Genomic DNA, 27827 nt, shown 5'->3' with positions numbered 1-27827 from the left:
AGAGGGAAGAATATTCCAGAGAGGGTGAATGTGACTGCAAAGACCATGAGATTAAATAAGCTTGATGAATCTGAACACAGCATAGCTGACCCTTCATGAACCAAGGACGAAGTGATGGCATATGGGAAAGGAAAGGTGGACAGAGGTCACCAGGTTGTAACTGGAATTCTATTCAGTTCAGTTCAGTCACTCAGTCCTGTCCAACTTTTTGCGGCCCCATGGACTGCAGCACGCCAAGCTTCCCTCCCCATACCAACTCCTGTTCTGTAGATCATGGTAAGAAATATGGATGCTATCCTATACTTGAGGCTCATCTCACTAAACCTACTGATTGGTCTTAAAGTCACAGGCATCCTAACCGAACAAGTGATACTCAAATCCACTAATGTGGATGAGATTTTCTAGGGAGAAGGTGATGGAGAAGGTGAAGGAGAATGGATGATGGAAATCTAACATTGTTCAGTAGCTCAGTCATGTCCAACCTTTGTGACCCCTCATGGACTGCAGCATGCCAGGCTTCCCTGTCCTTCACTATCTCCCAGAGTTTGCTCAAACTCATGTCCATTGAGTCAGTGATGCCATCCAACCATCTCATCCTCTGTCATCCCTTTCTCCTCCTGCCCTCAATCCTTCCCAGCATCAGGGTCTTTTCCAGTGAGTTGGCTCTACGCATCATGTGGCCAAAGTATTAGAGCTTCAGTTTCAGCATCAGTCCTTCCAATGAATATTCAGGATTGATTTCCTTTAGGATTGACTGGTTTGGTCTCCCTGCAGTCCAAGGGACTCTCAAGAGTTTTCCCCAACACCACAGTGCAAAAAGCATCAATTCTTTGGCACTCGGCCTTCTTAATGGTCCAGCTCTCACTTCCATACATGACTACTAGAAAAACCATAGCTTTGACTATATGGACTTTTATCAGCAAAGTGATGTCTCTGCTTTTTAATACACTGTCCATAGTTGTCATAGCTTTCTTTCCAAGGTGCAAGTGTCTTTTAATTTCATGGCTGCAGTCACCATCCACAGTGATTCTGGAGCCTAAGGAAATAAAACCTGCCACTGTGTCCATTGTTTCCCCATCTATTTGCCATGAAGTGATGGGACCAGATGCCATGATCTTTAGTTTTTTAAATATTGAGTTTTAAGCCAGCTTTTCACTCTCCTCTTTCACTTTCATCAAGAGGCTCTTTAGTTCCTCTTCACTTTCTGCCTTTACGATGGTATCATCTCCGTATCTATGCTTGTGTGCTTAGTCGCTCAGTCATGTCTGACTCTTTGCGATCCCATGGGCTGTAGCCAGGCTCCTCTGTCCATGGGGATTCTCTAAGCAAGAATACTGGAGTGGGTTGCCATGCCCTCCTCCAGGGGATCTTCCCAACCCAGGGATCGAACCCAGGTCTCCCTAATTGCAGGCGAATTCTTTACCATCTGTGCCACCATGGAATTCCATGAATACTTGAGTGGGTAGCCTGTCCTTTCTCCAGGGGATCTTTCCAACCTAGGAATTGAACCAGGATCTCCTGCATTGCAGGCAGATTCTTTACCAGCTGAGCTATCAGGGAAGCTATATCTCATCTGCCTATCTGAGGTTGTTGCTATTTCTCCCGGCCATCTTGATTACAGGTTGACCTTCATCCAGCCCAGCATTTCGCATGATTGCCGCATAACAAATTAACTCAAAACTTAGCAGCTTAAAACTTTAAAACAACACACCTATTACATGGGTTTCTAGGAATCAGGAATCTGGGCAGAGCTTAGCTGGGTCTTCTGGCTCAAGGTCTTTGACCAGACTGTAGACAAGCTGTCAGCCAGGGCAGCTATCTAGTCCCAAGTCTAGACTGGGGTAGGATATGCTTCTAAGCTCACTCCTGCAGTCATTGGCAAGATTCAGTTCTTCATGAGTACTGGACTGAAGGTCTTAAGTCCTTAGTGGCTGATAACCAGAAGTCTTCTCAGTTCCTTGCCATGTGGCATCTTCTTTTCTAAAAGAGTGAGCAAGACAGAAGCCATGATTTCTTTATAACCTAATCTCAGAAAGGACATCCTATCAATCTTCTATTGGTTAGACGTGAGTCTCTAGGTTCAGCCCACATTCAAAAGAGGGTATTACACAGGGCATGAAGATCAGAGGTGGAGACCAAAGGGAGCCATCTTCAAGATTGCCTAAAGCACCTAAACAACCTAACTATTTGAGGGTGGATGGCAGACAACCAGCCAGTGAAGGACCAAGACTACAGTCAAAAAGGAAGAGTGAGAAAGAGTGTAGGGGAGGATATTCAAGTTTCAGGAAGCTGATAATTTCAAATACTACCTAGAGGTCAAGTTACATGGGATGGAAAAGAAACTAGGAATTGGTCCATTGCAGAGGAGGACATTGATAACCTTTGCCCAAACCATTTCAGAGAACTGACAGGGGCTAGAGACATACAGACCAGTGTTTATCCCTCACTGATCAGCACGGTCACTACCTCTGCAGGAGGTGATCAGAAAAACCAGGAAGAACCTCCTCTCCCAGTCTGGGGCTTCCCACAGTCTTCTGACACCTCCCCCAGGAAAGCGACCTCATTTCTAAAAGACAAAACTGATTCTAGGTCATATCCCCCTGGAACAAGAGACCAATTGATGTGATTATCTCCAAGAGAAAGGGGGCATCTACTAAAAGTAGAACCTGGTGCCCCAGAAGGGAAGACATCGGGGAACCTAAAAAAGGGTCTCTGATAATTACCTGCCAAGATTTCAGAGTGAAGGGCATCTCCATGTAATAGCAAAGGAAAAAAGGAAAGAAAAGCCAGAAGTTTTAAAAGGTCCTCCTTCATATATTCTGCAATTTCATTCTGTTTAATACAGGGCAGAATTATGTTCCCCACTTTGTAGGACTTATTATACAGAATATCTTTGGTCCCACCAAAGAAGGCTACAAAAAGGAATTTCTGTAAAGTGTTCTTCATTATAGAAATCAGAGAGCTAATTTCACAAATATTCCCCACTGGCCTGAGTTAGAAATACTGGAGCTTTAGCATGTTGGGTGATGCATATACCTGTAATTTTATGTGGGGAGGGGGAGAAAAAGAAATGAATGGCTACAGTGAAATCAAGACATGTTCAGAGTAGTTATTTCTGGATAGTAAAATTACAGATGACTCTTATTCTCATCATATTTTTCTGTGTTTTACACAATGTGTGTGTGTGTGTGTGTGTGTGTGTGTGTGTGTGTGTGTGTGTGTGTGTTTAGTCACTCAGTGATGTTCTCCTCTTTGTGACTCTTAGGACTCGAAGGCTCCTCTGTCCATGGGAATTTTCAGCCAAGAATACTGGAGTGGGTTGCCATTTCCACCTCCAGGGGATCTTCCTGACCCAGGGATTTGAACCCACATCTCCTGTGGCTCCTGCATTACAGATGGATTCTTTGCTGTTGAGCCACCAGATGAGCAATGAAAATGAGAAGTTGGCAGGCTGAGAAACAGGCAGTAGTATGCACCAATTCCAATGCTCAAACAATGTAATACACACTAGGAGTATATTGGCAAGAAAGAGGTGAGACAATTAAAAGCCAGAATGGTACTGACCACACCCCCATCCATCACCCTAATGAATTTCACCTAAGACCCAAGTTGGAGCCGAAATCCTCCATATTTAGGACTGACACAGTAAGCTTCCTCAGATGTCCCTCAGGTTGCTTAGCACACCCAATAGATGTGCTCCATACACCAGGCAGCAAACCCATCCAGTGAGATTCTCCAGTTAGGAAGATGGAAGCACTCAATGAACAGAGCAAAAGTAGATGGTTGAGTCCAGAATGTTGTCCCAAATGAGCTATCTCCTAGGTTCTTTGTGAAACCTTCTCTGCACCTCCTAGTATTAGAAGAGCTCATCCATCTATTCATTTAATTAATAAAAATGAAAAGTAAGTACTTTCACAAAGATTACTCTCTGTCAGTCACCATGCTAAGCACTTCACTCATGTTATCTTCTTTAATCCATCCCATAATCCTATTATGCTAGCTGACAGATGAGGAAACAGAGGCACAGAGAAGTCAAGCAACTTTCCCAAGATCACTCAGATGGCAATGGTCAGAATCATAATCTGAACCTTAGTCATCTGGCTCCAGAATCTTGACCATGGTACTATCCTAGTTCCAGTGAAGATCTGTTGAGTCAGATACCATTGGACCCGGTGGCTAATGACGAACCCACAGTCTCATGAACACTTGAAACAAACCTCCATCCCCAAAGGTTACCTGCCTTCATTTTTTCCTGGTGATGCTGTTAGGGGAAGCACACTGACTGAAACCGCCCACCCTGGCCAGGCACCATAGTAACCATTTGCATGAGTTGTTTTATGACAGGAGATCCTGATAAGGAATATGGAACTAATAAGCCACCACCAACCGGAAGAGTTTGGAAAAGGTCAAAAAGAGACACCGCGTGTCTGTCCACTTCCCAGAATCCCTCTCACTAGCATCCATCTTGGCTGAGTGATGCGTGTGCCACCAGGAAAGACTCTGAATTAGAATGATTGGCCAAAGACTACCCGGAAACTAATCCCATCACCATAAAACCCAAGACTGTGAGCCACGTGGCAGAGCAGTTCTCCTGGGTTCCTTTACCTACTGCTCTCCACCCGGGCGCCCTTTCCCAATAAAATCTCTTGCTTTGTCAGCATGTGTCTCCTCAGATAATTCATTTCTGAGTGTTAGACAAGAGCCCAGTTTTGGGCCCTGGAAGGGGTCCCCCTTCCTGCAACAAATGGCGACTCTGGCGGGATTCTTCTTTGCTGAGACTGACATCCTGACCACTCGGGGTACTCAGAGGCCAGCTTGCCTGCCAATGGACCAAACCCAGCGGCCGCAACTGGGACCCTTTTGTCCCTGGTCTCCTCCTGACAGACAACTGGCCAGAGTGCCCCGACTAGTAAGGAACAAGAGACTTTATTGACCCCTCTCCCCTTCCCTCTCTCTTTCCTCCCCTTAGCCCTTCCTATCCTTCCTGTTTTTCTAGTCCCCCGGTCCTGGACGCAGGAATCTGGCCGAAGGGCCTCAGCTTGAGCTGAGGATTGGAGACTGATCACCTCCTCTTGGCAGAGAACTCGAATTTTCTGGTCTGGTTTCTGGTAGGGCTGAGTTCCAGTCCTCTCTTTTCTGGAAGCCCAGGGAAAAGTTCCATAATGCCTGGGTATCTGCAGGTGGCAGGAGACGTCTGTAAGGCCACCCCTCTTACCCCCCTTTCCCGCCTCCTCCTCCTTCTTTCAACCTGGCTTCCTTTCCTCCTTTTGAAATCTTTGAAGACATCTGAAGTTTTGTGTCTCTATAGAAGGTTTTCTGAGAGACTGTATTCTTGTATTTAAGGGAGTGTCTGATGAGGACTGCCAGGTTTATATGTGTGTGTGTTAACTCTGTTCTGTGTTGTGATTTGTGATGGCCATTTTGCTTTGTCTGGCCACCATTTAGACCTGCCGCCATTTTGTTAGAGCTTGATTTTCTTTCCCTGTGCCTTGAGACCATGGCTCTCAAGAACACTTATCTAGACCATCTCTAACTCCTGAGACTGAGAAAAAAAGAAAAAAAGCCTTTAAAAATGTTATTTATTTCAACATTTTTTATAAACTAGTAAATTTTATATTGTAATATCTAATTCATGACCAAACTTAGAAAATGAAGCTAGATCTTGCACTGTGTCTGTCTAAATATGTCTTGGTATGTTTTCGTCTCTGGGTAATATTTTTTAGGTTAATTTGTAAATGAGCTCTATTTAATTGGCTTAAAAAAATATAAGTGCTTACAAATCAAATAATTCTAAATTAAACAATAAATTCCAGGTTCAGGTGAACTGGGAAATATTCAGTATTAAATACCTGATATTAATGTTTGTTTGTTGACCTATCTAATATAGACATGTCTTAGAGTAATTAACATCAAGTAAAATATTTTCATTGTACTTAGGTTTAATATAAGTTAAATATTATACCTGTTACAAGTTTGTCAACAAAAAAATTAGCTTGAGTAAAAAAACTTCTAAAAAAATGTAAATGAGGTATGAGTTTGTATATAAACTCTATTAAAAATAATTATTCTTTAAGAATATCTGTCTACAATAGTCTCCCCAGATTGGTGTAACTTGAATTTCTAAGGGTTGTGCTAAACTAAGTATTAGAAGTCTATTAAATAATTAGGTCATTTCCAAATAAAATAAGATTTTGAAACATTTACTACTAAACACTGATTTCCTTTTACAAAAAAACTAAAGAGATTTGGGACTATAAATAAATAATATTTGATGCCATCCTAAAATATTTTAAAAAAGCAAGGGTTTTAAAAATTATCACTGGTATTTATGCTCACCAATCTATAAAATGCTAATATAAAAGTTAGCTCTTGGTTGCTAAAAGAAAGCAAGAAATGTGCTTTCAGTAAAAAAAAAAAAAAAAGTACAAAAAAATACTAAAAAGAGTTATGCATGGTCAAGATTTTCTAAAATTGTATTACAATTAGTTAGATAAATAGATTTTGTTAAAAATGATAACAATGTCATTAAAAAATTAAAAATGTCATAAAAAAAAAACTGGTTAGAGCCAATTAGGTCCAAGATGGTGGAGCTGACTTTCACTAGACCTTGAGCCTTGGTATTTACGCCCATTGTGACATATCAACAAGCTAAATGATACACCCATCAACATTGATTAAATCTGACCAAATGTTCTAAATGCTTTTAATTGATCTTTTCGATAAAACTTCCTAAATCAAATTCTTTTGAAGTTCCTTTGACCTCTAGCTAATTTTGGGGTGTTTCCAAGGGCCCCTAAAACATCCCAAAGAGAGATATTAAACTGTGTTTGTTTAGTTGGTTAAATTACATAAAAAAGATTATCAAATGAGTAATAAATCCACTCATGTTATAATGTATGGTAAAATTACTAATACAGATATCCTAAAAATTATATAGAGTTCTTAACATTTTGATATGTCTTGGTGTTCTAATGAAAAACCTGATGACTTCACAAAAGTTAACAAAGGACTGAATGAACCAGCGAATATGCTTATAATTTTTATGGTTTCTATCTAAAAAATTACAGGTTTAAATCTTGTGTTTTCCGGGAGTAGAGAAAACCTTCCTCTCAAATTAATTATGAAAATAATTTGGTAAAACTAATTTGTTAAAATTAGTCGTTATGAACAAAACAATTATATTTTCTCTCTATCTGACTTCTCCAGAAATTCGAAACTCTTAGGTTTCCAGTAAGTTTATCAAATGAGCTAAGAAAGTTATCTCACTAACAGGTACAAAAATCTCAAGGAACTTTTGAGACCTTAAAAAGGAAAGAGTTCACCTAGATTTGTTAGACAAAATCTGTGATAAACCTTTGGTGTGAGTTTCCCAGCCCTGTTTTATATTAAAAGTTCAATCTGAGATTCTGTAAGAATTTCAGCAAAATAAAAAGTCTATAATCAATTATGGTTATATAAATCATCAGACCAAAATTAGTGAGAACAGACCTATTTTGCCAACAAACTAGCCTTAATTTGGTTATATTTGATAAAAATGAGGGCAACTTTGGGGAAAAAGAAATATTTCAAAAAATGTTAAATCCCAGTTTGTTAATAGAGGTCTGCATATAGTAAGACTCATTTCTTAGATAGTTCTTTGCTGTTATGTGATATTAATGCAAAATTTAATTAAATTCTTTAAAAAAAACACCCTACGTTTGTTTCTAAAGCTTATCTCAGTAATCTCTTTGGATAAAGATCAGATGCCTCATGACTGCAACCAGGATGGGAAAAAGACACAATTTAAGAGACTGTCTCCAACCTGGATAGAAGGACTTTTTATCAGGTACTCTTAACTAGCTCATGCACAATGAAACGGAAGAAAAATTAACCCTTAGAGTAATTCCTACTTCCAAAGGCCCCTACACTGGATTGGTCTATAAAAAAGACAGCTGACCTGATCTCACCTTAAAATGATGCTCAAACAGGAGAAACTACACTACACCAGGATGAGAAGACAGCGACGTCAGAGGTAGACAGCTTGCCCAAGATGCTGGATCTGATTTGTATGATCATTTATAATGTTTTCTTGACTTCTTAGACCTTTACATATAAATCAAATGCTTTTCTATCATAGGCCTGATCCTATGCTAGTTTTAAAAATCAATCCAATTGTTGGGTTTGTGGCCAAATACCTGTATCTAGTTCTGGGTTACCTTGGCAAATTTCTCTACTACAAGACTCTAACTGGTTGGCCCTGAGAAAATTTACTTAAAAAAAAAAAAAATTATAGTCATATTCAGGTCACTGGGATACTACCAGACGGGATCCCCTCACTGGGCCAATTAATAATGCCTACTCTGACTCTGGCCATAAATTTGAGCCTTTTTCTATTCCTCAAGCTCAATCAGAGCAACAAAAAAAGTTTCAGCAAAAGAAAAAGAAATCCCCCACAATTATGAGATAGATTTAAATAGATAACACCAGGCTATGGTACTTTAGGTTTAAAATCTCCTCTGTGTTAAAAACAATTAAATCATACTAAAAATAATCAGCCTAGTAACACAAAAAAACTGGGCTATGTGCCTTATAGATGGTGGTGCCAATGTATAATTTCCCTAAAAGATAAAGATTCGTACAGAGTAGACTAAGTCAGACGACCTGGGATATACTGGGCTACATCTAATGGAAGCTCTTAACTTAAGTCTTACTTGTGACTTTACTAATACTGCTGGCTATGTTCTTTGTATTTCACCTGTTTTACAAAATTGCTGTTTCTTACACTACCAAATGTGTGACTGAGGCCTCTGATAAAATAATATATAGTTCCCTATGAGATCGATAATGATAACAGTGTAACTCTAGATATAAAAAAAAGCAACAAGAGGGAATGTTTTCCTGGACCAAGAGGCTAGTAAGACAGGTGGTCCAGAGAATTTTAGATACTGTTTTATGGCCTAGTCCAGTAACAGCACATTGAGTGGCCGGTCAACAAAATCTTTGCCAAACCTGAGAATGGACATTCTCAGCACGATGAGATAAAATGGTCATAAAATGCCCCCCTCAAAATCGTGGTCAAGTTTATGGGTAAAAAAGAGCTCTGCCAACTAAAGATTGACACTTGCCATCTACATCTACAGAGATTAAATCATGGCCACTGCAACTGCTGACTTTCAATGGCCCTAAAAAGAGTTCAGGGTAAAAATAAAAAATGAGGCACTCTGTGCTCTAAAAAAAACTGGCAGAACAGGCCTTCAGATAGTTAGACCTTTTCAAGAGATTTTATAAGTCCCAATTCTTGCATCTTCTCATACCTAAAAAAACACTGACGTCATTAATGGTGACATCTGCTTTGGCTATTAAAAAAAATTTTACAGTTAAAAGTCAAAATAGAGTACTCAGCTATGGTTCAGACATCCTGAAAAATAACTAGGTGATATTATGGGTATAATTTCAGATTAGACATTGTATTGCTAAACACTTGAGTTTTCTGAGTCGTGTCAGGCTTAGATGCCACCATTCTCCAAACAATGTCTGCTAAAAGCTAGTAACTTATACCTTACTTTTTATAAAACTAGGCAACTGGCCACCTGGCTAAAAGTCTCCCCAAAGTGCCAGTTCCAGACTGGGTTTCAGGCCTATTCTTCTTTTAAAAAAAGAGATTTATTTTGTCTATTAAAATTCCAGTTATCCCTCCTCCAGCTACTACTAATTGGGTCTGTTAAAACAAAATGGTAGACCAAAAAATTGAAATTTTAATCATACAAGGCTCAGATCTAAAACTTGGAACTCAAGAATACTTCCAATTCAGTGTCTCTTCTCCAAGCTGAGTCAGTCCTATGCCCCATTTTTGACAAAAAGTTATCATAGTCATAGTTGCCCTGTTCCCTAAATTAAAACTGAGCAGGACTCTGTGGGGTGGTGACTCTAGAGTACAGATCTGCTGTACTGTAGGATGTAGGCTTCATTCAGCCTCCTTGACCTTCCCTGAGCTCCAAAGGGTAGATTCAAACGATTGCTAATCAGGGAAGGGACAGAATACAAAAACAGAAAAGAAACAATCAAATGGTGGTACAGCCTTGAGATGGTGTCCTAGTTCCTACCCAAAAAAATATGCATAACAATGTCTTTTGAGTTCTTCTACAGAACTGGAGCCCCCACCCAGGTGGAAGATGGTAACTTCAGACTAAACACAAGATTCCTGGAGCACAGCTCTGTTGCTTCACCACCAGCCAATCAAAAAAAAAAAAGTCACAAACCCTGCAGCCCTCACCCCAAATGTTGCCTCCTGTTTCTGGGGACCAGTGATGACCATCCTGTTAGGTCTCCTGTTTGGTCCCTCTCTATTTCATCTCTCAGAGGCGCCAACAGTTTCAAACTAAATTGCTGTTATTACAAAAATAAAAGCTGTCTTCAGATATGGAACACCCCAACTTAGATCAGGTAGAGAGAGACTTCTGCTCTGCTAGGCAGGCCTATGCCCAGGCACAACCAAAAAAAAAGTTACAAAAAAAAGAGACCTCCACCCCAATTCCCAAAAAGCATCTTGAGTATAAAGTCTCTCAGGGGGGAGTTGTTAAGAGAAGCATACTGATTGAAACCGCCCACCCTGGCCAGGCACCATAGTAACCGTTTGCATGAGTTGTTTTATGACAGGAGATCCTGATAAGGAATATGGAACTAATAAGCCACCACCAACCGGAAGAGTTTGGAAAAGGTCAAAAGGAGACACCGCGTGTCTGTCCACTTCCCAGAATCCCTCTCGCTAGCATCCATCTTGGCTGAGTGATGCGTGTGCCACCAGGAAAGACTCTGAATTAGAATGATTGGCCAAAGACTACCCGGAAACTAATCCCATCACCATAAAACCCAAGACTGCGAGCCATGCGGCAGAGCAGTTCTCCTGGGTTCCCTTACCCTCCTGCTCTCCACCCGGGTGCCCTTTCCCAATAAAATCTCTTGCTTTGTCAGCATGTGTCTCCTCAGACAATTCATTTCCAAGTGTTAGACAAGAGCCCAGTTTTGGGCCCTGAAAGGGGTCCCCCTTCCCACAACAATGCTGGTGGAGTCTCCAGATGGCTGACCTGGGAGGTTTCAGTTTTCCATCTTATTTCTCCTCATTACCAAATGATCCTTCGGTTTTGCAAAGCCAGGTTATTTCATGCCTTCCTGTTCCTTGTATTTCTCATATCATGCCACAAGAAAATGTTTATTCATTTCTTCACTTATGTATTAATTAAGTAAATATTTATTCAGTATATATATATATATATATATATATATATATATATATATACCAACTGAGCTATGAGGGAAGCCCATAGATAGATACATAGATAGATAGCTCAGTTGGTAAAGAATCCACATGCAATGCAGGAGACCCCAGTTCATTCCTGGGTTGGGAAGATCCCCTGGAGAAGGGAACAGCTGCCCACTCCAGTATTCTGGCCTGGAGAATTCCATGGACTGTATAGTCCATGGGATCACAAAGAGTCTGACACAAATGAGTGACTTTCATTATACATATATTATATATATTTATAATATATATTTTATATATTATATATAGAGAGAAGTCAGGAGGAGAAGGGGACAACAGAGGATGAGATGGTTGGATGGCATCACAGACTCAATGGACATGAGTTTGAGCAAGTCCCAGGAGTTGGTGATGGACAGGGAAGCCTGGCATGCTGTAGTCCATGGGGTTGCAAAGAGTCTGACACAACTGAGCGACTGAACTGAACTGAACAATGAGATTGGGCTTCCCAGGTGGCGCTGTTGTCGAGTCCAAACTGGCACTGCTCGCTGAAAGATAAGTCAATGAATCCGAGATGAGGTGTTGGGATCAGGAAGGGACTTTATTCTGGAGCTGGCTGACCCAGAAGATGGCAGGCTAGAGCCTCAAAATAACCATCTTGTCAGGGCCTGGATGCCAGGTTCTTTTATGGCTCAGAGATTGGGGCGGGGAGTGGGGGGAACGTCGGGGGGCGGGGGGGGGGGTGGAGGAAACAAAGTAAAAAGACTATTCAATTCTTGCAAATGTCCCCTAGAATGGCAAACCTCAGGCAGGGTAATGTGTTAGTTTTCGCTTCTTTACAGTCCTTTACAAGTGGGCAGCTCAGGCTTGTCTCCCTGAGAGAGGCTATTGTGTGTGTCTACCTTAACAAAAAAAGCCACAGGATGAGGGTTAAAGTCACAAAAGCAGATCGAGCATGAATTCAAAACTAACCCTTCCTGGTTACAGTGCTAGTGGTAAAGAACCCGCCTGCCAAGGCAATGCTATGAATCCAAGCTCTCTGCTCACTGCACGACAGGCCGGTGAGTCAGAAAGACGAGGTATTGAGGCAAGGAAAACAACTTTATTCAGAAAGCAGCTGACCAAGAAGACGGCAGGCTAGTGCCTCAAAATAACCATCTTTTGGGGGTCTGAATGCCAGGTTCTCTGATAGATCAGAGAGAAAGAAGCAATGAGAAACTCAAGTCAAAAGGCAGAATAGAGAGAGAGAGGCAGTGGGGAAGTAAAATGAAAGGGTCTTTAGTTTTGTAAAACATCTCCAGGGGACTGGCCAACATTTGGAAGGGGTGTGTTAATCTCTTCTGTTCACAGGTGGGCAGGGACAAACTATCTCTCCATGAGCTGAACAAAGGCACTTTAGTTTACAGTCAAGTAGAGGGGCAGAGTCCTCCAGGCAAGCCAATAAGTATGATTATGGTAACAAAAGCAATGAAAAGCAAGTCAAAGAAACAGTTTCCAACATGGAGTCAGAATCGGTTTCCTCCCTGTAACAGCAAGAGACATAAGAGATTCCTGGGTCAGGAAGATCCCCTGGAGGAGGGCATGGTAACCCACATACTGACAATTCCCATATCCTAGCCTGGAGAATCCCATAGACAAAGGAGCCTGGTGGGCTACAGTCCACAGGGTCTCAAAGAGTCGGACACAACTGAAGTGACTTAGCACACACACGCACAATTAGATTCACTGAAGGGTTTTTTCCAGTCCTGTGGCCACTGCTGAGTTTTCCAAATTTGCTGTGCATATTAAAAAGCAGAGACACTACTTTGCCAACAAAGGTTTGTCTAGTCAAGGCTATGATTTTTCCAGTGGTCATGTATGGATGTGAGAGTTGGACTGTGAAGAAAGCTGAGCGCTGAAAAATTGATGCTTGTGAACTGTGGTGTTGGAGAAACTCTTGAGAGTCCCTTGGACTGCAAGGAGATCCAACCAGTCCATCCTAAAGGAGATCAGTCCTGGGTGTTCATTGGAAGGACTGATGTTGAAGCTGAAACTCTAATACTTTGGCCACCTGATGCAAAGAGCTGACTCATTTGAAAAGACCCTGACGCTGGGAAAGATTGAGGGCAGGAGGAGGAGGGGACGACAGAGGATGAGATGGTTGGATGGCATCACCAACTCAATGGGCATGAGTTTGAGTAAACTCCAGGAGTTTCTGATGGACAGAGAGGCCTGGCGTGCTGCGATTCATGGGGTCGCAAAAAGTCGGACACGACTGAGCAACTCAACTGAACTGACTGAAGGGTTTTTAAATAAGAAAGTGATGTGCTCTGGGCTTTACAGGTGGCTCAGTGGTTAAAAAATTCACCTGCCAATGCAAGAGACATGGGTTCAATCCCTGGTCCAGGAAGATCCCACATGCCTCAGAGTAACTAAGCCCGTGTACCACAACTATTGAGCCTGTACTCTAGAGCCCAGGAGCTGCGACAACTGAGGCCCATGCACCCTAGACCCCATGCTCCACAACAAGAGAAGCCAATGCAATGAGAAACCCGAGCACCACAATGAAGAGTAGCCCCCACTCACTGCAGCTAGAGAAAAGCCCACACAACAACAAAGACCCAGCACGCCCCAAAATAAATAGAGAAATTTAAAAAAAGAAGAAATCACCTGCCAATGCAGGAGACTCGGGTTTGATCCCTGCGTCATGAAGATCCCCTGGAGAAGGAAATGGCAACCCACTCCAGTCTTCTTGCCTGGGAAATCCCATGGACAAGAGGAGCCTTGGTGGGCTACAGTGTGTGTGTCATGGTCCAGGCGTGGGTTGGAAAAAATCCAGACTTGAGACAGAATGAGGGGAAATAAAATTTATTAGAGTGGGAGACGCTGTTAAAACAGTGGGCCAGCTCAAGGGAGGACCAACATTGAAAAGGGATCCTTAGTGCATTTTTATAGCCAGGGACAAGGAGCAGGATAGGGGTTTTACAGGTCATTTGCTGACTGGATGAGGCACATATACTGGGTGGGGGAAGAGTAAGGCAAATACCTTCTCCCTATGGGGTAGGAGAGGAGACAGGTTATACTGCTCGGGAGGACCTGAATCTGTTAATAGTTACGACAGGGGGGAGGGAAGCACAATAAGGGTCTGGTTTTTCCGTGCCTGCATCCCAAGATCCTCCTTGGTTTTATCTGCTCTTTCATCCTTGGGTCACCACAGTGTGGGGTCCCAAAGAGTCAGACGTGACTTAGCGACTAAACAACAACAACAGATGTGCTCTAGTTTAAAACCAGGTGCTGACTGTGGTGTGGAGGATGAATTTAGGAAGGCAAGGGGGAGAGGCAGGGAGACCAGGTGAGTGAGAAATGATGGTGTGAATGAGAATAAGAATGCAGATGGTAGCAATGGAGAAAAAATAATCATATTGGAGATAAGTTTTGAAGGTAGGACAGGCAAAACGTATTGATGGATTGCATGTGGACACAAAAAAATTAAGGAAGCTTATTAAGTTTTTAACATGAGCAACTGGGGTGGATAGTGGGCAAGTATCAAGTCAAGGAACACTAGCAGAGGAAAAAGATCAGAAATGTTCATCAAAAATGTGGTTTTGATCATTCAAAAAGACACATGCACCTCAATGTTCATTGCAGTGTTATAAGAAACATGGCAATGGAAGAAGATAAGTGGTACTCAAAGATGCAGAACATCAGGGTTTTATTCAGTACCTGTGCTGGCCCAGCAGAGCCATCTCCAAAGGCTGAGCGCCCCAGCTTTGTTCTGGGTTTCTTTTATACACCGTAAAGTTCCCACTTAAACAGTCAGATCCCTCCCCTCCCCAAGTAGCCAAGTTCCCGTGGACGTAACAAGCAAGCAAGATCACAGAAGCAAAAGCGGTGATTGATGAGGTACAGCTGTAAAAACAAGATAACAGGACAGAAAGCAAAAGGTTGTGACTTTAACTGGGGGCTTTGATCTCGCCCCTATCTCATCAGCACTCTTTAGAATAGCCAGGACATGGAAGCAACCTAGATGTGCATCAACAGATGAATGGATAAAGAAGATGTGGTACATATACAGAGTGGAATATTACTCAGCCATAAAAAGGAATGAATTTGAGTTGGTTCTAGTGAGGTGATGAACCCAGAGCCACCTCAGAGTGAAACAAGTCAGAAAGAGAAAAACAAATATTGTACATTAACACATTTATAGGGAATCTAGCAAAACAGTACTGATGAACCTATTTGCAGGGCAGGAATGGAAATAGAGATGCAGACATAGGAAACAGATGTGTGGGGGAGGGAAGAGAGGGTGGGACAAATTGAGAGAGTAGCATTGCAACATGTACATTATCAAATGCAAATAAATAGCCAGTGGGAAGTTGTTGTATAACAAAGGGAGGCTCAACCTGGTGCTCCCTGACAACCTACAGGGGTGGGATAAGGTAGGAGTGGAGGGAGGTTCAAGAGAGAGGGGACATATGTATGCTCCTGGCTAATTCACATTGTTGTATGGCAGAAACCAACCCAACATTGTAAAGCAATTATCCTCCAATTAAAAATTTTAAAAATTAAAAGCATTGTGGTTTTGGACCTGTTGAGTTTGAGGTGCCTATCAGTTGCCCAGGTAAAGATGCCATAGCTTGAAGGGAAAAAAAAAAAAAGGTGATGTGACGGAGAATTATGGGGGAGGTGGGGAGGGCAGTTGTCTCTTCTTCTTCCCCAGACTCCAACGGGCTCCCTGTGTTGGAGGAATACCACATCATATTGTCCTAGTGGGAAACAAAGTCCTCCTCCTCCATAGAAACAGGAAGTTCAGCCATGAGTCATTTTTCCTAGCTTCCTTTGCAGTCCAGGCATGGCCATGTGAGACAGGCTTAGGCAATTAGACACAGCCACCTTGGACCCTGGGAACTAAAGGGGCAAAAAAGCAGGCGCTATAGAGAACTGACTCAGTTGCTGGCTGTAGTAGCAGTACCATTCCAGGGGACAGTCAACCAACAGCTGAGATTTCTGCAACAGTAGTCATGGTGTCCTTCAGAGCCACTGTATGTCTTTGTTCTGTGTGTCTTTTGCTATGATTCTGACTGTGAAACCATCTTTTCCTTTTCTGTGGCTTGCACTAAAAAGCCTGAGTGATAGGAGAGAGTAGGTCTTAGATACTGCACTAAGGAAAGCCTCCCTTAACACAGTGATATTTAAGCTGGGTTCTGGACTTCCCTAATGGCACAGTGGATAAGAATCTACCTGCCAGTGCCAGAGGACACAGGTTCGATTCCTGGTCCCGGAAGATTCCACATGCCTCGGAGCAGCTAGGCTCCTGAGCCACAACTACTGAGCCCCCGCTCTAGGGCCTGTGAGCCACAGCTGTTGAGCCCAAATGCTGCAACTACTGAAGCCCACGTGCCCTAGAGCCTGTGTTCCACAACCAGAGAAGCCACTGCAATGAGAAGCCCACGCGCCATCCCACAGAGGAATGCTGTGGGATGCTCTCTACAGCATTGTAGAGAGCTTTGTACAGTTGTAGGAATGCCCTCTACAACCAGAGAAAAGTGCAACAACAACCTAGCACTCGATATATCTAGCACAACTTAGATGGATCGATTGACAGATAAAGCTGGGTTCTGAAGACCAAATAGAGGCAGCCTCGGGAAGAAGGTGGAAAGGAGTATGCCACACAGACGGAACAACAAATCCAAAGGTCTAAAGTGGGAGAAACCTTAGCACCATCTTCAGAGCTGGAGAAGATGTTTGGATGGCATCACTGACTCAATGGACATGAGTTTGAGCAAACTCAGAGAGACAGTGATAGACAGAAAAGCGTGGTGTGCTGCAGCTCGTGGGGTCACAAAGAGTCAGACACACTTGGCCACTGAACAACAGAACCGGAAGAAGCCTCATCCATGTTCCTGGGTAAGCAGGTAAGAGGGTAAGGAGCAACAGGAGAGGTGGGCTCCATACGGTAGAACCTTTCCAAAGGAGCCAGGATTCCAAGCTGCCTCTGCCTGGCTCCAAAGACTCCATCCAGCCGGTCTCTGTAGCCTTTCCCCTCCCCCACTTTTGGAACCCCGCCTATGCCGTTGCCACGCTCGCTCGTCATAGTCAAGAGGGTTCTGTTTCACAAACTTCTCAGTCCAGGAAGGAGTTGCGTGTCATTGAGGGGGGCGGTCCCTGCCCCTCCAGGCAAGGATCTCAGGCCAGGCCTGGACACCAAACAGGGATCATGCCCGTGTTGATACCTCCGGTGGAACACAGCCAGGACACGCGTGTTGGGCATCCGGCATGGCGCGAGGCGACCAGGGCCTTGACGGACGAGGCACACCAGCTGACCGACCGCTGCGGGCAGGAGGCGGTGACCATGTGGCAACCGGACGAAAGCGTGCGGGACCCAAACCTGGCGCACCACCTCTGCCGGGCCGCTTACATTCTGCCCTGGCGCTTCCGCGTGGAGATGCTCAAAGGGGGCAGCACCATGGAGAAGCCGCCGCCCGGCGAGGGCGTGACGCTGTGGAAGAGCAAGATGAAGCCGCCGGCCTGGCACGCCCGCCTGCCGCTGCCCATGCACCGTGACGCGCGGGCCCTGCAGACCGCCGAGGTGGTGCAAGCCCACGCCCGCGGGGCGCGCCTCACCGCCGCCCGCCTCGGCCGCGCGCAGCACCAGATCAATGGGCAGCTGCGCCTGCTGCAGCGGCAGCGCGAGGCTACGGACCGCAGGCTCAGCGAAGTGCGCAAAGCACTGCTGATTAACCAGCAGAGCGTCAAGCTGCGGGGCTACCGGCCCAAATCTGAGACGGTGGGACCACCCCCGCCCCAGCCCAGCCGCAAAGACTCAGGCCTCCGCTCCCAGATGCGCAGACTGGGCAAAATCCACCCTAGAGAGGAAACACTCCCCCATCGCAGGCCCAACTCCACCCCAAGATGAGGTGCCTTGGTTCCCGGCCCCAGAGACAGAGATCCCAAACGGATGCGATCCTCAAACCCCTTGCCCCAGAAGTGTTAGTCGTTCTGTCGTATCCGACTCTTTCTCCAGTCCATGGACTGTAGCCCGCCAGGCTCTTCTGTCCATGGGATTCTCCAGGCAAGAATACTGGAATGGGTAGCCATGCCCTCCTCCAGGGGGTCTTCCCCACCCAAGGATCGGACCGGGGTCTCCTGCATGGCAGGCAGATTCTTTAGCATCTGAGCCACCAGGGAAACCTTGCCCCCAGAGTGGGATATCTCTCAGTCTCCCTGCTAGGGAGAGAAGGTGGGACCCTTGAGTCAGACAAGAAGCTAGATTTACCAAAGAGGAAAATCTACCACTCCCAGCTTAGACAAGAGGGTGAAATTCTCCACCCCTCCCCCACCCCCCGTGCATGAGACCTTCAGTGCCCCAACCCCCCAACCCCACTGAAAACACACAAGAAGCCCCCAGCTGAGCAGTGGGTGATGTCCTAGTCCCAACAGATAAAATTCTACTCATAATATTTTTTTAAACCCTAACCAACTCCCCCCTTCCCCAGGCTTCCCAGGGGGCTCAGTGGTAAAGAATCCACCTGCCAATGCAGGAGAGACATGGGTTCCATCCCTCAGACAGGAAGATCCCCTGGGGGAGGAAATGGCAACCCACTTCAATATTCTTGCCTGAAAAATCCCATGGACAGAGGAGCCTGGTGGGCTGCAGTCCATAGCGTCGCAAGGCATCTGACACAACTGAACAGCATGCACCAGACACACCCCCAGCCTCAGGGAATGAGAAGCCCATCCCAGGCCTCACAGGGGTTAGGGTTAGAATCAGGAGAGGGACAGGTTCTGCCTAAAAACTGAGACCCTCAGACTCCTCAGTCCTGCACCTGAGAGCTAAACCCTTAGCCAGGGGGAAAGAGTGAGACCCCTTAGTCCCAGCCCTGGTAAAATCCTCCCCCTAAAGTGAAATCCTAGATGGCCATCCCCAAAGGGGACAATATTCCAGCCTCCCTGGGGAGAGATGAGACCCCCACCCACCCACCCATAGGGTGGGTTTCCGAGTCCCAGCCCCCAAATCCAAACAATAAGCCCTCAAAAGGGCAAACCCCATCATCGCTATGATGAGACTCCTTCACTTGTAGCCTGGGAGAGAGGAGAAGATCATCACCAAGGAAGGGGGAGCCCCTCAGCCCCAAAGAGCAATGATAAGTCATTCCCCCAAGTTAAGTCATCTCCATCCCAGCTCACTGGGCTCTTATCTGTAAAAGGAAGAAGCCCCCAGCCCTGCTCTCTAGAGGGTAAGACCTCCCCCAAGTGAAAGAGTCAGTCACCCAGTCAGTCCAACTCTTTAGGACCCTGTGGACTGTAGCTCACCAGGAATAGCTGTCCATGAAATGAATTCTCCAGGCAAGAATACTGGAGTGGGTTGCCATTCCCTTCTCCAGGAGATCTTCCCTACCCAGGGATGGAACCTGTTTCTCCTGCATCACAGGTGGATTCTTTACCATCTGAGCCCCCAGAGAAGCCCTGGTGAGAGCTCCCTAAAAGGGTAAATGCTTCTCAGAGAGTGAGATCCCCAAAGCGTGAGAGTGCCCCCAACTCCATTCCCCAAACCCAGAGTTTCTGAGGTTGGCAAACTCTGTCCTATTCTAGAAAAAGAGCTCTCCCCTCTAGTCCTCTCCCACAGGTGTGAAGAATTCTCTCCTTGTTTTCCAGATCTCTGACAAAGCTGACAGTATGCTTACCTGGGAAAGAGAGGAGCTAAAGAGCATGAAGAGGAAGATGGAGACAGATATGGAAAAATCAGAGGCCCTGCTCAAGGTTTGGGACACCTGGAGCCAGGTTAAGGGGATTGGAGGGGACCTTTGGCTGCCTCATGGGCAAACAGTTTTAACCTTGAGGATTGTAGCAACAGCAAATCCTTCAAGCCACACACCCATCCCACCCTGACGTGACATTCACTGTATTTCCACTTTAGGAAATGGAAAGACTGGAGCTCTGAGAGATGAAATTGGGCCTCAAAATAACAATGAACACCTCTCACCTCTGTGCCCTGGTGGCTCAGATGGTAAAGAATCCACCTGTGATGCAGGAGAAACAGTTTCCATCCCTGGGTTGGGAAGATCCCCTGGAGAAGGGAATGGCAACCCACTCCAGTATTCTTGTCTGGAGAATCCCACAGACAGAGAAACCTGGTGGGCTATAGTCCATGTGGTTGCAAAGATTCAGACATGACTGAGTGACTAAGGACACCCCTCTGTGCCACACCCTGTCCTGTTGTTAAGTCCTTAAAACCCTCCTGTGAAACAGAAACTATGATTCTCATTAGAGATGGGGAATTCAAGGCTCAGAAAGATGTGACCTCACCCAAGCCATGGAGCTAGCCAGTGGTGAGGCTGTGATTTCAGTTCAGGTGTCTTTTTCTTCCTCCAGCTTTAGAGAAGTACAACTTACTATTTTAAATTGTGTATGTATTTTATTTCTTTAAAAAATTTATTTATTTTTGGCTGTGCTGGGTCTTCATTGCTGCCAAGTGCTTTATCAAGTTGCAGTGAGTGGGGCTACTGTCTAGTTGCAGTGCACGGGCTTCTCATTGCTGCAGCTTCTCTTGTTGCAGAGCATAGGCTCTAGGTTCATAGGCTTCAGCAGTTGCGGCTCAAAGGTTCAGGAGTTGCAGCACAAGGGCTCAGTTGCCCCACTTCATGTGGGATCTTCCCAGATCGGGAATGCAACCCATGTCCTCTACATTGGCAGATGGATTCTTAACCATGGACCGGCAAGCAAGTCCCGCTATATAGTACAATTATTAGTATAGTAACTTTATTAATATAAAAATATTGCTACTACTAATTGGCTTCCCTGATAGTTCAGTTGGTAAAGAATCTGCCTGCAATACAAGAGACCCCAGTTCAATTCCTGGGTCGGGAAGATCCTCTGGAGAAGGGAAAGGCTACCCACTCCAGTATTCTGACCTAGAGAATTCCATGGACTGTATGGGGTCACAAAGAGTCAGACATGACTAAGTGACTTTCACTATTGCTACTACTGATAATTACTATATTATATATATACTATATATATAATATCACATTTTCTTTATCCATTCATCTGTTAATAGACATTTAGATTGTTTCTATGTCTCAGCTGATGAATAATGCTAAAATGTGCATGGCAATTATTTCCCTTCAAGGTCCTGATTTCCTTTATATATGTACCCAGAAGTGTGAGAACTTCCTCATGTTTCAATTCAGGTGTCTTGAGCTCTTTACTCTGTACTGTGTGCTCATCTTTATCAGCTCCATTCAGAGATGGCCTCTCACTGCATCCTTTCACTCTTGCAACAAGGATTTCTTTATGACATCACTAATGGAGACATTAAAGTAGGTTTCAAGGAGCCTGTATGCACGTGTGACTTATCCATTTGACAAATATTAATCCAATACCTTGGTGTCCCAGGCACTGTGTTTGGCAGTTGGGACAAGTTGTGAACAGGCCTTGCCCTCGAGGAATTCACATTAAAGGGTCATTCAAATAAGGGACCAGCCAGGGTTGGGAGGGTGGAGTTGGGGAAACGTGGGTGGAGTTAGGAGCCGACGCGCCACTGTCCGTGGTGCTGAACCTTAATTGCACTCAACCTATTACACCTTCGATGCAATGGACATGTGCTGTGTGTACTTAGTCACTCGTATCCGACCCTGTGACCCCATGGACTGTAGCCTGCCAGACTCCAATGAACATGAACTTGGGCAAACTCCGGATGGTGAGGGACAGGGAGGCCTGGTGTGCTGAGGTCTATGGGATCCAAAGAATCAGACATGACTGGGGGACTGAACAACCATATTATACCTCCAGGCTGCTGTCATATTCCTTTAAATCTGGTGATCCTGAAAAATCCTTCAAGTAAGTCTGAAACAGACAAGGGAGAAAACCCTGAAGGTGGCCCTGGTAGGGAAGGGCTTGCAAGAGAGAAAATGAAATAGGGAGGTGGGAAAAGACAGATGGAAACCCAAAGAGTGCTGCTGTGTTGTCATTCAGTCACTAAGTCAGGTCCGACTCTTTTTATGACAACCCCATGGACTGTAGCCTGCCAGGCTCCTCTGTTCATGGGACTTCCCAGGCAAGAATACTGGAGTGGGTTGTCATTTCCTTCTCCAAGGTATCTTCCTGACCCAGGAATTGAACCACATCTCTTGCATTGCAGGTGGGCTCTTCACCACTGAGCCACCAGGGAAGCCCTTTCAACTTAAAAGCATGAACTCAAATCTCAGATTGACAGTAAGAGGGTTCCCAGAAATCTCATATGTGTCTCTGGAAGACTTGCTGTCCCACTGTGCAAGTTATTTCATACCCTCTCTTCCTTCATATCTGTCCAACTCCCTGCTCTTTCTTCATTTTCAAAGAATGACCCCAATGCATGGAAACCACTGAAGAGAATTTCTCTCATTTTTCCTCTACCAACCCTATAATTCCATCTACCTACTATACCCACCTCCTCCCCCTTCTCCTACATCATCCACATTTCTTTCTTCATCAGATCACTCTCAACAGTGAACAAATGGGGGATTATCCTTTTATGGACACAGATCTACTTAGGATGATGAAAAGTTCTGGAAATGGACAGTGGTGGCAGTTACACATCGTGAATATACTTACTGCTACTGAACTGTACACTTAAAATGGCTTAAGTGGCTAATTTTCATCTGTTTTTTGTTTTCATTCAGGTGATAAGTCATGCCTCTTTGAGGCCCCATGAACTGTAGCACACCAGGCTCCTCTGTCCTCTACTGTCTCCCAGAAATTGCTCAAATTCATGTCCATTGAGTCAGTGATGCCATACAACCATCTCATCCTCTGCTGCCCCCTTCTTCTCCTGTCCTCAAGCTTTCACACCATCAGGGTCTTTTCTAATGAGTCGCCCTTTGCACCAGGTGGCCAAAGTATTGGAGCTTCAGCTTCAGCATCAGTCCTTCCAATGAATATTCAGGGTTGATTTCTTTTTGGATTACCTGGTTTGATCTCTTTGCAGTCCAAGGGACTCTCAAGAGTCCTCTCCAGCACCACAATTTGAAAGCATCAATTCTTTGGCGTTCAGCCTTCTCTAAGGTCCAACTCTCACATCCATACATGACTACCGGAAAAACTATAGCTTTGACTGTATGGACTTCTATCAGCAAAGTGATGTCTCTGCTTTTTAATATGCTGTCTATATTTGTCATAGAAAATATGTACTTCCCTGGTGGTCCACTGGTTAAGACTATGCTTCTACTGCAAGGGGCATGGGTTTGATCCCTGGTCAGGGAACTAGATCCAGCATGCTTCCACTAACACCCAGCACAGCCAAATTAATCTTTTGATCCCACACTTCCAGATAATCCCCATTTCTCTGATTCACTCACTAGCCATTCTTATCTGCACATTTTTGGTCAGAAACTGGGTCATTTTCCCCCATGGCATCCCTGCAACCTAGCACAATGCCTAGGATACAGTAAGGGCTTAATGAGCATTTAAATTTAATGAATGAAAGACTTTATATCCATTTTTTTACCCAAATGGATGAATCCCAAAGAAATAATATTCAGCAAAAGAAGTTGGACATAAAAAGTACACACTGTATGATTCTGTTTATATGACATTTCAAATTTCAAAAGCTTGTTCTTAAAGAGTCAAGTAGTTAATTTTTTTAAGCTTTGTGTGCAATACAATCTCTGTCACAATTCTAGATGGTCCTCAAATTATGGTTCAAGTTTCAACTTAATGGTGCAAAGTGATACACATTCAATAGAAACTATAATTCTAATCTTGAATTTTTATCTTTTCCTGAACTAGCAATATGCAGTACAATACTCTCACCTGAGCTGGGCAGCAGCAGTGAGTCACAGTTCCCAGTCAGCCACTGAGTAAATAACTGATGCCCTTCTAGCTATTCTGTGCCCATACAACCATTCTGGTTTTCACTTTCAGTACAGTATTCGATAAATTACAAGTACTATTAAACACTTTATTAGGAAATAGGCCTTGTGTTAGATGATCTTGTCCAACTATAGACTAATGTAAGTGTTCTGAGCACATTTAAGGTAAGTTAGGCTAAGCTATGATATCCAATAAGATTAAGTGTATTAAACACATTTCAACATAATATTTTCAACTTACAATGTGTTTACTGGGATGTAACCCTATTGTAACTTGAGGAAGATCATACTTAATTTGGCCAGTGGAGTACATAAATAGCCAGAAACAATACGTACATGAATGAGCATGGCCATGTTCCAATACAGTTTTATTAAAAAAAAAAAAATGGGGACTTCCCTGGTGGTCCAGTGGTTAAGCAAGGGATGCAGGTTCGATCCCTGGCTGGGGAACTTTTGTTTGTTGTTGTTCAGTCATTAAGTCGGGTTCAATCTTGCTTCGACTCCGTGGACTAAACCCACCAGGCTCCTCTGTCCATGGATTTTCCAGGCAAAAGTGGGTTGTCCTTTCCTTCTTCAGGGGATCTTTCCAACCCAGGGATCAAACAAGCATCTCCTGCATTGGCGAGTGGATTCTCTCCCACTGAGTCACCTGGGAAGCCCCACTTTCAGTCACTTCCCCCTGTCTCCCAGCTTACAATTAACCTTCTCTGCCTCTCCTTCCTCGCTCCCAGACCCTGGCCTCCTGTCGTGACTCTCTGGTCTTCTGCTGTAAGGAGAGGCTCCAAGCTGTGGAGCTAATGAACCAGCCACTGGACAAGGTTCTGGAGCAGGCGGGCCGCCACTCTTGGGTCAACATCACCCGACTCCCCACTCCGCGCACTCAGGGCCTGAAAACCCCGCCTCCAGACCCTGTGGGCACCTATACCCCAGGTAAAACCGCGCAGAAATGAGTCCAGCAGAGTGGGCGCCCTTGGTGCCCAACTGCTCCCCCACTTCACGGCCAGAGGAGCCTGGCGGGCTACGCTCCACGGGGTCGCAAACAGTCAGGCACGACTGAGCGCCTAACACGCGCATACACCCCCCTCCCCACGCCTGCAGAGTGCGCCGCGGCGCTGTACGAAGCCAAGCGACTGCTAATGGAGTCCAAGGACACTTTGCTAGATATGGCAAAGAACGAGGAGGACATCCGAGAGCAACAGCAGCAGATAAGCGACCGCGTGTGCGCCTCGCTAGCGCAGAAAATGCGCGAAACCTTGGAGCTGAAGGTGCGCCCCGCTGGCGCCGCTCCTAGTTGGCGGCTGGAGTCTAGAATGCTATATAGTATGGAGGAGGGAGATGCGGGGTGGGTGGGGGGCGGCGGAGGGACGTAGGCGGAGAGGGGACGGGAAGCCGGTGTGATTCCGCGCTGTGCTCCCACCCACCCAGGATAGACTGAACATGACCTTAGGACTCATGAGGGGAACGATCCACCGGTGCACGAAATTCAACCAGGAGATGTACATCACCCGCGGCCTCATCAAGGTAGATCTGGGGGAAAGGGTCTGCGGGGATGCGGCCATGGGCGTCCAGGAGGTGAAACCTCACGGCTCTGCACACCGCACTCCGCCAGGGTCCTCTGTCCAAAAGTCACCTGGAGACTCGAGAGAAACTGGACAGACCTCTGGTTCGCATGTATCAGAGACATGTGGGCACCCAACTTCCGGAGGCCACGCGCCTCGCCCAGGTAAGCCCCTCTCAGCCCCTCCCGCCAGGCCCTACCCTGGTAAGACTCCTTTCTCCAGCACACAGCCCAGGTGAGACCCCTGACCCGGGTCTGTGAGTCCTTCAGCTCCCCCCACCCCCAGCCGGATGCCTTCAATATTCACATGTGCAGCATGCTCAGAAGAGTCCAACTCTTTGCTACCCCATGGGTGCAGCCCACCAGGCTCCTCTGTCCACGGGATTTTCCAGACAAGAATACTGGAGTGGGTTGCCATTTCCTCCTCCAGGGGATCCTCCCAACCCAGTGATGGAACCTGGGTCTCCTGCATCTCTTGCATCAGCAGGAGGATTCTTTACCACTGAGCCACCTGGGAAGCTCAATACTCACACCCATCTCAAATAAGTTCCCCCAATCGATGCCCTACTTCTATCCAAGGTCTGCCCGTCCCCTCACCTTCATGAGCATCCGCTTCTTCATACACGCCCTGTCACAGGTTCTTTTCCAAGTACATTCTGGCCCAGGCGTGTAACCCCCAACCCCATTCTAGGCTCTCCCCTCCTAGGTGTCCTCCTACCCAGGCGAGGTCCTTCCACACGCACACCTGACTCAGATGTGCGCCCCCCCCCCAACCTGAGGCCCGCCCCCTCTTCAGCTGTCGTCCTTGTTCACGCATACCTGGCCCAGGTGTGCCCGCCCATCCTAGATAGCGCCACGCTCTGGCTCGCCTGTCTCCCAACACCGCCCCTCCTCGTGCCCAGGGCACTGACAAGCTGCAGCGCCACATCTCGCACGTTGAAAAGAACCTGGATGAGCTGCTCGCCATGCGCAAGAACCTCACCTGGAGCTTCAACTGCAAGAAGATCGGGCACGACGTGGACTACAGCGTGGTGCGCCTGCGCCTCCGCCAGCGGCACCCGCACGTGTGCTTCGAGCAAGCGCAGCGCCTGGTCAATGACTGGGACCCACGCACGCCGCCGCGCATGCAGACCAACTCCGCTGCCGCCAAGTGACCGGCGCACCCCTGCCCCAGCTGGCCACAGCCCAGTGGCCCTCCCTCTCTCCTGACCCCCTTCGCCCTCAGAGCGCCCTCTAGCAGAATTATAATTCAAAATGAAAATGCATAATTACCACTTATTAGGCGAGTGGTGGTGATGGTTAAGTCGCTAAGTCGAGTCCGACTCTCGCGACCCCATGGACTGTAGCCAGCCAGGTTCCTCTCTCAACGGGATCTCCCAGGCAAGAGTACTGGAGTGGGTTGGGGGGGGGTCTTCCCGGCCCAGGGATGGAACATGGGTCTCCTGCTTTGCACACAGATTCTTTACCATCTGAGCCAGCTGATCACTTATCCTACAACACGTTATAGGCTTTGCATCCTGGAAGTTGTTAGTGATAGGATGGATTTGGCCACTGTATTTTGGGGGTTCAAATCCCGGCTCCCCAATTTCAGATTATGTGGCCTTAGTCAAGTCACTACTTGTCTCTGGCCTCGGTGTCTCCAGCCTGTAAAATGTAGAATTGTAGCATTAACTTCGGAGGCTTGTTGTAAGGGGGTAGGAGAATGGTGACTGTATATAAAACATCCTTAACTGCAGATGAATTACTATTCCCATTTTACACTTGAGGAAAGTGAGGCACAGTGAGGTTAAGCAGATGCCGGAGGTCACTCAGCTAGTCATTAGAAGAACTGGAATTTTAATACCTGACTCTACAGCTTGCTCTCGAAGCAGAACTGGGATTCTGCCTTTATTGACAAAACACACACACAGGGATATAACTTCCTCCCCTGGAGCTCTCTCTAGTGGAGGCTGTTTATTTTCCCAGTCCCCAAGCAACTCCATAAAGTGAAAGTCACTCAGTCATGTCCAGCTCTTTGTGACCCCCATGGACTATACAGTCCATGCAATACTCCAGGCCAGAATACTGGAGTGGGCAGCCGTTCCCTTCTCCAGGGGATCTTCCCAACCCAGGTCTCCCTCATTGCAGGCGGATTCTTTACCATCTGAGCCACAAGGGAAGTCCGTAAGGAGGTGCAGTTGAGTCCTCCCTGCTTCCCATTGCCCTT

At 45.7% G+C, this 27827-nt stretch overlaps 1 protein-coding gene across 1 annotated transcript; it reads left to right on the top strand.

The window, feature by feature from the left end:
* The first annotated feature begins 17432 nt into the window (after nucleotides 1–17432).
* On the top strand, nucleotides 17433–26775 carry TEKTL1 (tektin like 1). The gene is made up of 7 exons (XM_061149199.1): nucleotides 17433–18002; nucleotides 19871–19975; nucleotides 24795–24993; nucleotides 25162–25328; nucleotides 25489–25584; nucleotides 25673–25786; nucleotides 26524–26775. The coding sequence occupies exons 1-7, from the start codon at nucleotides 17433–17435 to the stop codon at nucleotides 26773–26775; spliced, it is 1503 nt and encodes a 500-aa protein (XP_061005182.1).
* Nucleotides 26776–27827: the final 1052 nt, after the last annotated feature.

This window comes from Dama dama, chromosome 9, assembly GCF_033118175.1.
Source record: "Dama dama isolate Ldn47 chromosome 9, ASM3311817v1, whole genome shotgun sequence".
In the NCBI taxonomy this organism is placed as follows: Eukaryota; Metazoa; Chordata; class Mammalia; order Artiodactyla; family Cervidae; genus Dama; species Dama dama.
This window is presented reverse-complemented; position numbering and strand designations above follow the sequence as displayed.